At 29.6% G+C, this 15,802-nt stretch overlaps 2 protein-coding genes across 2 annotated transcripts; both read left to right on the top strand.

The window, feature by feature from the left end:
- The first annotated feature begins 5,357 nt into the window (after positions 1-5,357).
- On the top strand, positions 5,358-6,623 carry LHCA4 (light-harvesting chlorophyll-protein complex I subunit A4). The gene is made up of 3 exons (XM_011048878.1): positions 5,358-5,760; positions 5,847-6,262; positions 6,338-6,623. The coding sequence occupies exons 1-3, from the start codon at positions 5,558-5,560 to the stop codon at positions 6,472-6,474; spliced, it is 756 nt and encodes a 251-aa protein (XP_011047180.1). The 5' UTR covers positions 5,358-5,557; the 3' UTR covers positions 6,475-6,623.
- A 5,383-nt stretch (positions 6,624-12,006) lies between these two features.
- On the top strand, positions 12,007-12,638 carry LOC105141618 (endoglucanase 9-like). The gene is made up of 2 exons (XM_011048888.1): positions 12,007-12,196; positions 12,309-12,638. The coding sequence occupies exons 1-2, from the start codon at positions 12,041-12,043 to the stop codon at positions 12,636-12,638; spliced, it is 486 nt and encodes a 161-aa protein (XP_011047190.1). The 5' UTR covers positions 12,007-12,040.
- Positions 12,639-15,802: the final 3,164 nt, after the last annotated feature.

The following is a 15,802-nucleotide window of genomic DNA, read 5'->3' as shown; positions in this document are numbered from 1 at the left end:
GTTAGTTTATAATCTAAACCGAACCTAATAGGAGTATTTTTTTTCTTGAATCTTTTGGTGATGTTTCCTTACTAGAGGAGTTAAAGGAGTTAAATGAAGTAGAAAACCAAGAAAAGAGCAAGCTTATGTTCATTTGTTTTGGTCTCCTGTCATAAGTTTTTTTTTTATTTAGGGTGTTGAATAACTATCATATGTTTTTTTTTTTTATTTAGGGTGTTGAATAACTAATGGGATGCTTTAATTTGTGCAAATCCCAAAAACAAGGCTCAAGCTTTTTTTTCTAAAAAAAAAAATTATAAAACAAATCTATTTATATGTATGTTTGGTCACTGAGAAAATACAATAGAGAAAAAAAATGGTTTCACCAGTTTTGAAAGGAAAAAAGCCACTGAACCAAACCAATTAATTTGAAATGGTATGCTTGTGGAAAAAAAAAATTTATTCATTGATTTGTATGTATGTATTCATTTCTAATGTTGAAAGTGAAAAACCAAATACAAATTAAGCAAATAAGCATGTTTGTCTTCTCTGAAATATATTGATATGGAATATATGACTGCTAATCTAGTGGTAAATGTCAACTTGTGAAAAAATATCGTGACATATGTAAAATTCAAAGTTTTCAATTCATAACTTGATGTCACTAAAATCTTGTAATTATCTATTCAAAAACTTGATCCCGTGAAGAAGAGATTCTGATATAGGTTAGACATTATCAAGGACCCATAATATAGGGTCTGGTCCTCTCTATCTGAATAATCATTCCAAATATTTGATTGCATCTTCTTCATTTTCAGACTTAAGTAATGTGCAATTGTTATGCTGGAATAGTTTGTTCATGTTGACCAACTTGGGACGGTAATGAAAAAGATAATGCTCTTGAATTTCTCTTAAAATTCAAAGAAGATAAGGTAAGATATAGTTAATATATTTTAGATGTTAGTACCATGTGTGGAAACTACTTTGTTACTCTGCTGAAGTCTCTCAAGTGATGAATTGTACATGAAAGTCTTGAATCATTTCATTAATTTATTTTAATCAATAATAGCTGAACAATTTTGCTGAAACAACTTGCAATTCAACATATTCCTCTTAGCAACTAAAAGAAGAAGGTAAGTAATTATCTTTTTTGTTTTTTGAGGATGTTCAATTATATTTTATACAAAAGATGAAGGAGGACAAAGAAACAAAATAGAAAATGTAGTGCCTGGGAAAATACCTCCATTATAATCGAGTACTTATTCCTCTTAACAAGCTTATCCTAAGTAAACCTAGAAGATAATAAGATTGTGCCATAAACTTGTTAGAATGAATAGTAAAAAGCATATAAAAGACAATGATAAAAGAAGAAAGCAAATGCCTAGGACAAAACTAAACTAACTAGTTGAGAATAAATAACATTGCGATATTAGATAACCATACCAATAAAGAAAACAATATCCTTATTTAATGCACAATGATTAAGACAATACATATAATCATCAATATAAAAGAAGTAGTAGCCAAAAATGAAAGTAAAAGTACTAGAAGTTAAACACATAGGAAACCACAATGCAAGCTATAATAAATTGTGGCGAAACGATAATAGATAAAAAAATAATAATCACATTTCTAATTGTTTCTAACCAGTATAGTTGATTAAAAAACCTTCTTCATGCAACTAAACTAGAAAGCTAACAATAGCAAAGTATGCTCAAATATCATAGCCATAACAAAAAAATGATGAGCAAACGTAGTAGCCTCCTAACACCTTGAAACAACATATTGAGCAAATGGTAACAACATATTAAAGAAAAAACGTATGAAAATTGCTTACAATCACAATGATCAACAACCAACTTAGTGTTTATAATTGTGATAATGATGAATGTTTAAAATATTTTTAGTTTAAAAATATATCATAATATTTTTTTAAAAAAATTATTATTTTTGATATCAGAACATTAAATTAAAACAATCTGAAAATATAAAAAAAAATATTTTTAATATCAGAACATTAAAACAATCTGAATATATATATATATATATATATATATATATATATAATATTTTTGATATCAGAATATAGTTTGTACCACGTTCTAAATATATTTTTACTGTATAACCAAATACACTAGTTGGTAAAAAACTAGATTGACAATAAAACATGAAAAACTCAAAGGTAAATGCCAATACCCTAGTTTCACCATAGAGTTACAGTAAATTAATCTTGAATTAAGCAATGGAATAACATATTGACTAAAATTGAATACAAAAGCAAACTTATTCAACATTTTAGGACAAAAGTAAATAACAATGAATGTTCTCTTTACTAAAGCTTCAATAACTCTCCCACGGGAGCATACTTCTTGACAATAGCAAGATCATTCAGTGTCAACCAAACCAAATTTAAAAAACAAAACAAAACATATAACCAATAATGATAAAATATTTTTTTTTAATATTGTTAAAAACAACCTCCATCTCCAAGTTCTTTTAGTTTTCTCTTTTTAGGTTTGTTTTTCACTCCCACCTCAATAACATTTAGTGTCTTCACTCTTTACGATAAGAGCTTTGACCTAACATCCTGACAACATTCTATTAAAAAAATTAAAAACAATAAAAACTATAAAAATTACTTACTCCATGAACATTGAAGTGTGTCTTATCTTCCCCGTACCTAAGAATGAGTCTATATTTTAAAACTAAGTGTAATTACACAACAACTCCACCACAAGTCTCCATATTTATTCAAAAAAACAAATATAACAATATCAAAGTACAGTAAATAACAATCAAGCAAAGTAATGATCTAACGCAAGAAAAGCTCAAATGGTAACTAAAACAAAGCACTGTTCAAACATAAAAGAAGCAAGTGACACCTAGGATTTTTAATTAAGCTTAATTTAGAGAAAAATAAAATTTAATTTCAATACTAAACTCGTAAGTCTAATTTACAGAAGTAAACTATCTTCAATGAAGTTAGAAAATTCAATACAAGACAATGTCTAAAGAAAGATTTTTAGTACATTAACTAAAAATAAACATTAAAAATAGCATGATACTTTAAGTCTCGTACTCCTAAGACTCTATATCAATCAAACCCTATACATTAAGTATAGAAAACCATACAAAATTCTTCAAAAAAGGACAAACCTTGATAAACAATGCTGGCAAAACAAAACCCTAAGTAAGAATTCAATATGTTAAAAGGTCTAATAAGAAGATAACCAAACTTAAGATACATAAAAGAAAAATAGAAATGCTAAAAAAAAATCATAAAAATAAAAAGCATACCAAAAAAAAAAAGAAGCTAATAGATACATAACAAAAAAAAGGACATCAAGACTAAATGAGCTAATGTGTCTTGCTTAAAGTCTTGATTTGATATTGTAAGACCAATTTATAATACCTTCAGGCCCTAAAATTAAATTAGTGCCAATAGCTATAAAGAACTTATTTATAGACTTAAGCTAATTTTTTAAACGATATAAAATTAAAGAGAAATTATCTTCCAAGATCAAAATTAAATTAGTGCCAATAGCTATAAAGAGAAATTATCTTCCAAGATCGCAGTCCCATCATTGAAGATAACCTTATTCCTCATAAGTCATATATTCCAACTAATGCAACAAGAAAGTATAGACCAAGTCTTAAAGCTAGAATTTTCTAAACAATAGGTTGAGCCACTGAAGTAATAGATCATCCACATAGTAGGAAAGACAACCACTAATACCCCCATCAATCTAAGAATTTTATCCATAATTTCTACATTGATTTATAATAAAGGAAAAGATTGAATCTTAAGAGGGACTCTTTTTAGCCGTATTTAACCCTTAAAAGTTCTAAACTTTGGATTTACAATTATGTTAATAATTAAAAACAAGTTTTAACTATATAATCTCGATTTGCTGATGAGGACTGAAATTTCTTATTTAAAGTTGTTGTCTTTAGTCAAAAGCTTTTTAGAGATTAGAGAAGATAGATGATCTATTCAATTTTAAAAAGGAAAGTTGTCTTTATTAAATCCTAAGTACGTACTTGATTGCAACATAATGAAAAGCTTTTTAGAGATTAGAGAAGATAGATGACCTATTCAATTTTAAAAAGGAAAGTTATTTTTATTAAATCCTAAGTAGGTACTTGATTGTAACATAATGAAGTCCATAATAAAAGGACAAAACAAAAAAATCCTATACATTAGCCAACACTTCAAGAAGTTCAAATAACATTACTCGTGTTAATATCCATTTTATAATTAGAATCAAACATAAAATTGTTTATAAGCAAAAAAGAAAAACTAAAAAACCAAAAAGATTAAAAAAAAATGGCATCAAATAGTTATAGTATAACTCATTTAATCGGGCATAAAATGATTTATTGCTAGAAAATGACATAAACAACGCAAAAATATATGTGACAAGATTTTATAGGAAATGATTAAAAGTTTATAAAAATAATCTATTATGAGAAACATATCTAATCTTCAATCTTTACAAGGATTATTCTCAAGTCATTACATATAAAAAAAATAAAAGTGTAGAGACTAAATAAAAGTAACTAAAAAAAAAAATACTCAAATATACAAATTATATGATAAAAAAAAACTACACATCCAATTTAATAACAATATAATAAATCTAAAATTTATGTTTAGATTCACAACCCTAAATTTTATGTTTAATTTGAATCAACATAGAACTAACAACAAAACCCTAAAATTGTGTTTATGAATTTTAAAAAAAATATACCGTGTTTAAGTTTCCTTTGGAGGGCAAAAAAAAGATACAAACTTATTCTAAGCTTCGAAAGTGAAAGAAATTTTTTAGTTCTTTTCTTGGATGGCCCGTCATGCATAAAAACACCATCTTTGTAGACTCATGACATCTTTTCTTGATTTTTTTTTTAGCTAAACTTTAATTTTTTTTTATCTGAGAACTGAGATTAAAAAAATTAGGAAAAACACTTGAAATACCCAAAACACCCTCCTAAGATCGATAATCCAGCCGACAAATCCAAGGCTAAAATTGTCACTCAACTATTAAAATCCGTTATAAATTTAATTATAGTGTACAGTGCACACACTCAGCAATTTTAGGTTTTTTTTTAATAAATAGTTAAAAAGTATTTCTACGGATTATCCACCTGTCGCTTGGCTTGGATAAGATGATACTTCATCTAGCCATGTGGGAAGCATTTATTGGTTGCCTATGATCCTAGGTGGCAGATTCGTCTAACATTCAAAATGGGGGCCCCACAGGATCTATTTCAGCCAACAGCAAACATAGCAATCGATATGTGGATATGTCACCAGGATAAAAGGATAAGCCCCTGGTGCTCCAATAGGACCATCCGAAAGCACAAAGCACATTTCCATCGTTGGATCAATAAAATCAAGCACATCAACCGTCAATTTTTAACAAAGAACAAGAACCACAAGTGTTCCCCTGAGATGAAATTGAGCTATATAGTTATGTTTTAGCTTACTAAACTAATCAAGACGACGTCTGTCTCTGCCGGAACTCGGGTAGAAAGGGGAACAAAAAAATCAAACAAAGAAAGAAAGAAAATAAAACGAATGGCCACCGTCTCAACACAAGCTTCTGCTGCCGTTTTCCGGCCATGTGCTTATAAGTCGAGGTTTCTCGCTGGTGCTCCAAGTAAACTGAACAGAGAATTGTCCATCAAACCAATGGCATCGTCATCTCCTAGTTTCAAGGTTGAAGCCAAGAAAGGAGAGTGGTTACCCGGTTTGCCTTCTCCATCTTATCTAAATGGCAGGTGAAAAAGAAAACATGTTTTATAGCTTTTCTCTTAGCTAATGCTCTCAATTAGCATTGACTGAAACCTTGTCTTGTATAACTCAGCCTTCCAGGTGATAATGGGTTTGACCCACTCGGGCTTGCTGAGGACCCTGAGAACTTGAGATGGTTCGTTCAGGCTGAGCTTGTGAATGGTCGATGGGCCATGTTGGGCGTTGCAGGAATGCTACTGCCAGAAGTTTTCACAAAGATTGGAATCATCAATGCTCCTCAGTGGTATGATGCAGGCAAAGCAGAATACTTTGCGTCGTCATCAACCCTCTTTGTGATCGAGTTCATATTGTTCCATTACGTCGAGATAAGAAGGTGGCAAGATATTAAGAACCCAGGATGCGTTAACCAAGATCCCATCTTCAAACAATACAGCTTGCCTCCAAATGAATGTGGGTACCCCGGCGGCATCTTCAACCCCCTCAACTTTGCACCCACTCTGGAGGCCAAAGAGAAAGAGCTTGCCAATGGTGATTATCCAAAACCTGGTTAATTGAGCTTTACTTTTTTTTGGCTAAGCTAATGTTGTCTGATTTATGCGACAGGGAGATTGGCAATGTTGGCATTCTTAGGATTTGTGATTCAGCACAATGTGACCGGCAAAGGACCGTTCGAGAACCTCTTGCAGCACATCTCAGACCCCTGGCACAACACCATCGTCCAAACATTTAGCGGTAACTAAATTCATCGGAGATGAATTGGAGTCATCTTGTCTGTTTCTTTACATGGGTGAATGAAATTTGTGTATCGATGTACAACAAGTAAACTTCAATGTACAGGGGAACAAGTGGCATTATGATTCACATAGATTGATCTTTATTTTATTTTTTGTTGTGTGTGTGAAAATACTAATTTATGATGTTTTTTTTTTTAATGAAAATGTGTGTTAAAGTTAATACAAGATGACTTTTAAATTGAAGATGATTGTTTTATATATTAAAACATTAATCATCAATTGTCATGAATTATGTTTCTTTCACTACTTAATACCTCACTTAATTCCTTGTTTATTTTATATGTAATTATCTTTTAACTAAATCTTTGTTTTGTAGGGAATCTCTTAATGGTTAAGGGCTCATCCTTTTTATAGGACATGCATGTTTATATTAGCATTTAGGATCTCATGTTTTAACCTCTCGTATTTCAATGTTTGTTTATTTTGATTTTGGGCTTCAAAAACCTATTTCTACATCAATATCAAACTTTGGATTTTAAAGACCCGAATTTTTGAACAAGAAGGGATGTCATCTCAATATTTTTCTATTCCCAAACTCCAACAGTTAATCAACAAATGAAGACTATGAATTCTAGTGTCATTACTCATTTCCTAAATTGACTAGTTAGAGGTTTAATAATAACACCCACCTAATAAGACTATAAATACCTCATCAATAAATAAAAACTTTAAATTATTAAAAACTCTCGACAAGGTGCATGGATAGTTGGAAAATATTGTTCATTATCACTAATAACCCTTGTCTAAACCTATTCAATATCTTTTTTAATTTTTGTTTCTAAATTAGAAGAACTCTTGCTTTTACTATGGATTCATTACACCTAGTGTATTACTATTATCACTTCCACCATTTTTCTTTAAACAAATCAAGGTAAGGACTCTATCTCACTTTTAATTATGTGAAATTGGTTGTTATTTCATGATTATGCTAGGATTGAAGTGATCACTAAAAGAATTTATTTTGTTAGGCTAAGGTTTAGTTGAATTTAAAACAATTAGGATTTTATGTTGAATTTCCTAAAAAGAATAATTGATTCTTTGGTGAATTTTTTTAATTGAAGTAATTAGTTATCAAACAAATTAATTGATGTTATAAATTACACCAATTAGGTTTTAGGCTTTTACATTGAATTTTAGGCCTAATTGGGATAATTAAGGAATTTTACGTAACTAGGTATGAATTAAAACAATCAATTATATCAATTAGGTTTAAATTAGAAAAAAGGTTTTATGTTGATTTTTTATAACAATTTAGGATAATTAGAGGCTTTCATCTAATGAAAACAATTAGGTATAAATTAAGGTAATTGATGCTATAAATTTTGATTGAATTAGGGAATTTGTAAATAATTAACCGAAATGGATTATGTTGTTTTATATAATATGTCTTCTAATATGACATTGTGATATTATTGTTAATAGTAGTGAGAAAGAAACTATGTTAGGATTTGTTTAAGTTTCATTTTCAATAGGTAACACGACAAAAAAAGTTGATATCTTCTCTCAAATGTATGAGTGTCAAAATAATAAATAACTCGGCAAGATCGAGGTCGAACCACATGGAAGTTAATTATATAAATTATAAATAATAATAGTAATGATGATGATGAGTTAAATAGAACTTTGAGATGTAAGATTAATATGGAGATTAAACAATAAAAAAAACAGTTGTCAAGATTAGAGGATCCACTAATAGTATTTCAAATAAGTATAATATAAACTCATTATAATTATTAACATGATCATATCAATTATCTTATTTAAGTAACACTAAACTTTTAAATATTGTTAAGAATTCATGATGCTAACTTATGTTAATAACAAATCAAATTCTTTTCATAGCACAAATGTAGATTATATCACACAGTTGGTTATGAAAGTGACAAGTATTTGTTATACTAAGTGTTATATACTACAAATTTAGATTAACCATTTAACAAGTAAGGTATTAAGAATTAATAAGATAAAAATGATAAGACATGTCAATAGCAAGTTATTTAGGATATAATCATTAAAGTTTATATTGAGTTTATATTATATTTATCCTAATACCATTAGTGAAATCTTTTAACCTTGATATAATAAACTTAATTAAACAAAATAAAGAAAAGAAACATAAACAAACAAAAGGAGAACATGATTATATAAGTATAGTAAAGAAAATAAAAGGTATAAACAAGAGATTAATTAAAGCAAAACTTAAGTATTACAAAAATATAAAGAAAAAGAGCAACAATATGATCTTGATCTGAAAACCAAAATGCCTAAATGTATGGCAAATGCCTCCTTTTATAGGTTAAAATTCAGAACTATTGAGACTAATTGTTGAGTGGGTGACCACATCTTGACTGGATGACAATCCTTATCTCCTTATCTAAACAAAACATCATTGCTAACATTTAAATTGGATAGATAGTCTTTATAAAAGTTCTAGAAAATTATTTCAACTTTTCAATAAAATAAGAATTGGGCATTTGGACTTTTACAATTCGAGATATGAATTGAACATTGAATAATGTTTGGGTTGCAGGACATATTATGACTTCTCTATTGTTTCGACCATTTAATCTTGAAAATGACACTTTTAAATCTTGAACTCTCATGAAAGTTTTATACCTATATCTTAGCTTTCCATACATATAAACCAAACCTAAATTTAAGTTCTATAGCTCCAGTTATGATCCAATAATCGAATAATGTTCCAGTTTGGACTGAACCAACATTTCTTTTCTAAGCTTAGCTTTCTCTTTGTTTTCTCAATTTCAGTAGTTAAACTCATCAATTAATTCTTTTATATATGTGATAAATTTGCATTTAAGATGAATATTTACCATAAATTAAAGATACCTTATAGTATCAGACTTGTTATTATAAAACATGCTTTAGTTAAGGAGTTATTAATACTTCAAGTGCAAAATAATAATATAAAACCTTGATAAAAATACACTTTTAAGTATTAATCAATAGGCTTAAAAACATATAAAGAATTTGGTTGATAAACATTGCATTGATATGAAATAAACTAGGTATATCTCAAGTTACAAGCTTATCATCAAGGATCAACAGTATAACATACTAATAAGAAGTTATGTCATTTTTTATATCCATTTTAAGATTATTGATAAGATTAGTGAGGTAGCTTCTCCTTTAGATGTTAACATGGTATGAAATTTGGAAGAAGCATTAATAAGATTGATAATGGTTGTTAATTTTAAAAAAAATAACCAAATGAAAATCTTATTTTCAACTGCTGCAACTAATGGCAATTATAGTCGATGAGCAAAGCAATGTACATAATATACATATAGACAATCTTTAATTTTATACACCACGCATATTACTAGCACCATCATATCCTTGACCTCGCATATTGAGAATATGCAAATTATATCGAGCGAGCACATCATAAATTTATTTTTTGAGCATTAAAGAACTAGTGTCTAAAACATGCGCAATACCAAAAAAGTGCTCTCGTTAAAAACCTTGAATGTCAACAAATTTTAAAACAATACCATTTGTTCTTTATTTAATGCATTTTTGGCTTCATCAACCAAAGTGCAAAACTTTACATCTTTAAATTCTTCACAAATATTTTTCTTCATTTTGTTCACGAGAATATACAAAATCTCTTTTTAAATAATCAATGAGGTATACTTGGTATTTTTTAGAGCTTTTTCTAAGATGACATCATCAATGTCAACATTCAATCTCTCCTTAAGTCTTATCGTCTCCATAAAATTGCCTCAATTATTAGAAGCTGAAGATTTATCATGACCTTCAAATGCATATACTTGTAAGCTAAGCCATTGAACACTTTTAATTGTTGTCCTAAGTTGCAATCAATTTTTCTGAACTTGTTTAACAATTTTTGCATTTAACACTTTGTCAATATGTCCACTTACTTTCATTAAATCTTCAGCAGATTTCACAACATTATTATATGGCAAAGTGGGAATTCACACATGAATCATAAGTGCACTTCAAATCCCATCATTAACCCTCTTCCAACTTTTAAAGCCTTTGGTAGTGAATGTGGGATGACAAGGTACTTTGTTTTTAAAGATAAAGAATGGAAAACAAAATATTGCATCCTTTGAAGGGAACTACTCTAACCAAGAAAATTGATCAAACAAAGAGTATTGAAATTGATGATATTGTCTTCTTGATTCAGTCCTTGGATACTCTGCTAACTTAGGTTGATATAGACCCATTTTGATATAAACTCATCTAATTTTATCTTGTTGATTAATAGGATGTTACTACAATGGAATTAGTATCCTAGGATCTCATTCAAGAGTATTAACATCAATTTCATCTTTCTAAGATTTGAAAAGAGGTTGGTTATTACGATTTAAACATCAATTTAGGATGGAGAATGTCATTTACTGGTTGATGATTGCTTGCTTGCTTGATTTAAAGAATGAAAATATAGTTTTTCCTCTCTTGCTCTCTTAATTTTCCATTATAATTTATAACCTATTCAAGTACAAGAGATTAGGGAAGTCAAGTGTAAGATGAAGAAATATTAATGCCACAATATTCATAAAATACAGACTACCACTATTGATAGTACTTCCATAGATACAAAAATCATGTGTATTTAAAATTACAAATCAACATAAATCACATGTATTCTGGAGAATACGATCGTCTTATGGCTGTGGAAGTTAAGAATTTTCTAAAATCTAAGATATGATTTCTCTATGCACCAATACCTTTAATTTTATATTACGTGAATTAAATTCAACCACAATTAATCCAAAGATAAAAGGATTATAAAAGCAGTCAATTCAATTCATTGATATTCACCAAATCATTAATTACAGTCTATTACAATGAAGATGACACATGATTTAACAAGAAAAGTCATAACTTGAAAATTCTTACCTGGTGGTTTTGTAATTTTTAAGCTCTCTGTATAGATTCCTCTACAAAGCCTAAATATATGTTGTTAAGAAGAAGAAAGTTCAAACCCCAAGTTATGCATTATGTGAATCTAATTGTCTCATAACTAATTAATTGTTTATGTTTATGTTTTTTATGGTTTCCAATAAAGGACAAGGGATAAAGTTTTATAAAGTGGCTTATTGGATTTCTATGAAAAAAAAATTTTCACCTAGACTATAGCTCACCTCAGCCTTTTAAATACATCTACCCTTGTCTTTACATATTCATGAATATAGTTAATAACAACAAGAAAGACATGCACCAATTTAATAGAAAAAATATTGATTCAACTAGATAACATATTTAGTCTCCTAGGTTTCTTGCATTTCCCTCCCAGTAAGTCTCTCCTTTTGTTCTCATGTTTTTTTCAACTAAACTCTAGCTACATCCTTTCACTAGAACCCTAGAAACTCTTTGTATTAGTTCTCTCTATCAGTGCTTCTATGAACCCCCCCCTCTCTCTCTCTCTCTCTTTCTATATGTATATATATATATTATGTTTTGTTGTTTCCAACATTTAAAATTTTATCCAACACAACAATTTCATTGTGACGCAGGAGGGTTGATGTACAAGCTACCTGAAAGCAACCTCCAATATGTGACATCCATAACATTCTTGCTCACGACTTATGCTAAATACATGAAAGCAACCAGGCACACCTTCAACTGTGGCAATCTCTTAGTCACTCCAAATTCCCTGTTATATGTGGCTAAAAGACAGGCAAGCTATAAAGGCTTTTTTTTCCTCTATGAATTAGATTAATCTATAATTTCTTTCTTTTCTTGCTCAACGTTTGGTCTTCTACTACTAATTAACTTAAGGAACTTTATAGGTGGATTACATACTAGGGGAGAATCCAATTCGAATGTCCTACATGGTAGGATTCGGGCCAAATTTTCCTAAGAGAATTCACCATAGAGGTTCTTCTTTGCCATCATTGGCAAGCCACCCTCAAGCTATAGGTTGTGATAGTGGCTTCGAGCCTTTCTTCCATTCAGCAAATCCTAATCCTAACATCTTAACCGGAGCTATTGTGGGCGGTCCGAACCAGAATGATGGCTACCCAGATGAACGCAGCGATTATAGTCATTCGGAGCCTGCTACATACATCAACGCTGCTATGGTTGGACCCTTGGCATACTTTGCTGCTACCTTAAATTAGCTATCAAGACATCACGGTCTCTTTCAAGCAACTGTTTCTTGTATATATATCTATTATGCTCGCTCCAAAATGGGGTTAGTCTTCTCACCAAAAAGAGTGAGATTTGAATTGCTTTCTTTAGTTATTTCCCTAGTTTCAAGTGATGTTTAGGACATCAGCTGTGTTCAAGTTCAAATGAACTTCCATGAACAAACAGTTCAATGTTTCTTTCTCTACCACCAAATTACATAATTGGTCGATTGCAGTTTAGAAGTAGGATAATATATAGATCAAGGTAAGTCTTTCACATCTTAAATCGAAATACAAGAAACGAGCTAAAAAATTTGACTCTATATATATATATATATATATATATATATATATATATGTCTCTATGTGTGTTCCTCGGCTATGTTCTCTCATTTTTCTTATGTTTCTTATGTTTGTACTTACAGGCAAACAAAGTGTAAAATGACAGGGCCAAGATTGTAAACTTGTGACCCTTGGATAAATAGGTTAGGATGACCACCGTTAGATTGAAAAAACAAAAACATGCACAAACTCTGATAATAATAAAATAAAATAATAAAAAAACGCATAGAAGATATGAGGGATGCAGACCTTTGCGACTACAATTTAGGTCAAATTGCATTGATTAATTGAAATTTATTCAATTAGGTCCTTGATTGAAGTTAATTGAGTCCCTCAAACTCCCTGAATTTTCATTACAGTCCCTAAACCTATAATTTCTTCAAATTTGATTTAAAATGGTCATTAAGTCAAAATTATTCATTTGATTAAGTTCTTGATTGAATTAATAGGATCTCCCAACTTATCACACCGATCCCTTATCCTTTATTTCTTATAATTTTGACCAATTTTATCATTTTTCTTTAATTTCTTTTTAATTAGGCCAATTTAGTATTTTGGTCTTTGGCATTTTTAATTTCTCAATCATGGCCAATTCTTTACAAGCACAACCCTTAAAATGCATTGCCAATTAAAAATTTTATCTTATCTAATTTAAACTTGAGAAATTTTAAAAATCTTAATTTGAATATTATTTTTTTAATGCTTTTTTTTAGAAAATATTTTGAAAATAGAGGTCAAAATTGAGTAATGACACTTATTGATCTATTTTTATGAGTATAAAAACTTAAATAGAGAAAAAAACATGTACTTCAATTGCATTATATATCTTTTTTTGTTTTTTTGTTTGTTTGAGTATGTAGCATAGTTCTGAAACCAAACTCGATATAATGATTAGATCACGGGTTATATGGGTTAACCCAAGTCAACAAAAAAAAAATCCAATGCAACACTTATAGAAAACACTTAATTAGTTACAATGCAACACTTATATACACTAAATTTAAATTTTAAACCAACAATATAAATTTAATTCACCATCCAAAACATAAACCAAATATAAATTCTAAAATATTTAAAATAAAACATCAAAAAATATAAATTCTAAATCAATAACACATTCACTTTTGTTGAATAAACACATTAAGTTCTTCAATGTCCATAAGAGAAAACTTTGAATCAAATATCGATGGAATTAAGTCAATCTCATCAACACATAATAAAACATTAGCATGCTCTAGCTAAATTTTGCGTAAATTAATTAATGCCACCACTCGCAAATGCTTTAGCATAATATAAACATACTAATTTAGTTTTTTCACATCCAACACTAAGTTTAGGAGCTTCTCTATAATGACCTCATGTCAAATCTGTTTTTCCTCTACTACTAGACATGAAAATTAAAGGTTGAGATGATTGGAACGTTGAAGGATCACTACTTGAAGTACTACAATCATGTGAAGATATTTTAAGGACCTATATTAAATAAGAAAAAAAAAAGCTCATGATATGAAAAATAAAGTTACAGAACAAGGGACACCATGGGAAAAAATAGAAAATAGAAAAATCTATTTAATTAACAAAATTAGTAGAACAATTAGCCAAATCATCTGTTTAGCTAGAATATTCAGACTTCAATTCTGGTTTCTCATTTTGCACACAGCTTGGCACTGATATAATTTATAAAAAGAAATATAATTTCAAGCCAAATCATATATTTTTATTATATATTTAGACCGAGTAGCAAAACACTTTGCAATCCATTCATAAAGAATTGAAATATATAGGGAATTAGCACCCTACAGCTAGAAGGCTATTTGGTATAATGATCAGAACTAAATATGTCCACATAGCTGAAACAACTACACAGTACAATATAAGTGATTACTTTACATATGAACTAGTTACAATGACTAATAAGCAATTATAACCAACTAGATATAAGGTGTGACTAGCAAAAAAGTTTCTTTTCTTAAATTAATCACTACATTGATCATAAAATGATAAAGAAATCTTGAGAAACTGGGCGTTATGTTCTAGGAAACAACTACCTAGTACAATATAAGTGGTTGCTTCGACTGTAGACAATGACGTGGAAGGAAATTGGAGTTTAATCATCACCATAAGCATAATTCACAAACAACGACTCTGGTTGGTATAAAAGCACATCAAATTGACTTTGAATTTTCCTCCCTGACCTGCTAATAACTGCATGTGGAAGTTTCAGAACACAACACAGTACTCTGTTTTGCTCAACGATCATGATCCTTTTCTTCTTTTTTTCTGGGAATTTTCAAATAGAACTTCGACTGTAGACAATGACGTGGAAGGAAATTGGAGTTTAATCATCACCATAAGCATAATTCACAAACAACGACTCTGGTTGGTATAAAAGCACATCAAATTGACTTTGAATTTTCCTCCCTGACCTGCTAATAACTGCATGTGGAAGTTTAGCAGAACACAACACAGTACTCTGTTTTGCTCAACGATCATGATCCTTTTCTTCTTTTTTTCTGGGAATTTTCAAATAGAACTTCGACTGCGAAGCGTGTGAGTCAATTTGCTTTACAAGGGACATGGCCACGAGAATCCTTGTTCTGGGATAAAAGGAGCTGCGTGTGTGCGTGGCTCCGAAAGAGAGAGAACATTGCCAGAGCTTTTGCATAGCACAGATGTAGGTTATACTATACGATTCAATTATGAAAGTGCCAAGTATTTGTTGTACCAAGTGTTATACAACATAAATCTAGATTAGTCATTTAACAAGCAAAATATTAAATAGTGAACAAGATAACAAATACAAAACATATTAG

This window comes from Populus euphratica, unplaced genomic scaffold, assembly GCF_000495115.2.
Source record: "Populus euphratica unplaced genomic scaffold, PopEup_1.0 scaffold125.1, whole genome shotgun sequence".
NCBI lineage: Eukaryota > Viridiplantae > Streptophyta > Magnoliopsida > Malpighiales > Salicaceae > Populus > Populus euphratica.
This window is presented reverse-complemented; position numbering and strand designations above follow the sequence as displayed.

Coding starts and splice junctions, on each gene's coding strand:
- LOC105141618 (XM_011048888.1), top strand. CDS start 12,041: ATGTACAAGCTACCTGAAAGCAACCTCCAATATGTGACATCCATAACA. Junction 12,197..12,308: donor TATATGTGGCTAAAAGACAG/GCAAGCTATAAA, acceptor GGAACTTTATAG/GTGGATTACATACTAGGGGA.
- LHCA4 (XM_011048878.1), top strand. CDS start 5,558: ATGGCCACCGTCTCAACACAAGCTTCTGCTGCCGTTTTCCGGCCATGT. Junction 5,761..5,846: donor CCATCTTATCTAAATGGCAG/GTGAAAAAGAAA, acceptor TGTATAACTCAG/CCTTCCAGGTGATAATGGGT. Junction 6,263..6,337: donor AGAGAAAGAGCTTGCCAATG/GTGATTATCCAA, acceptor TTTATGCGACAG/GGAGATTGGCAATGTTGGCA.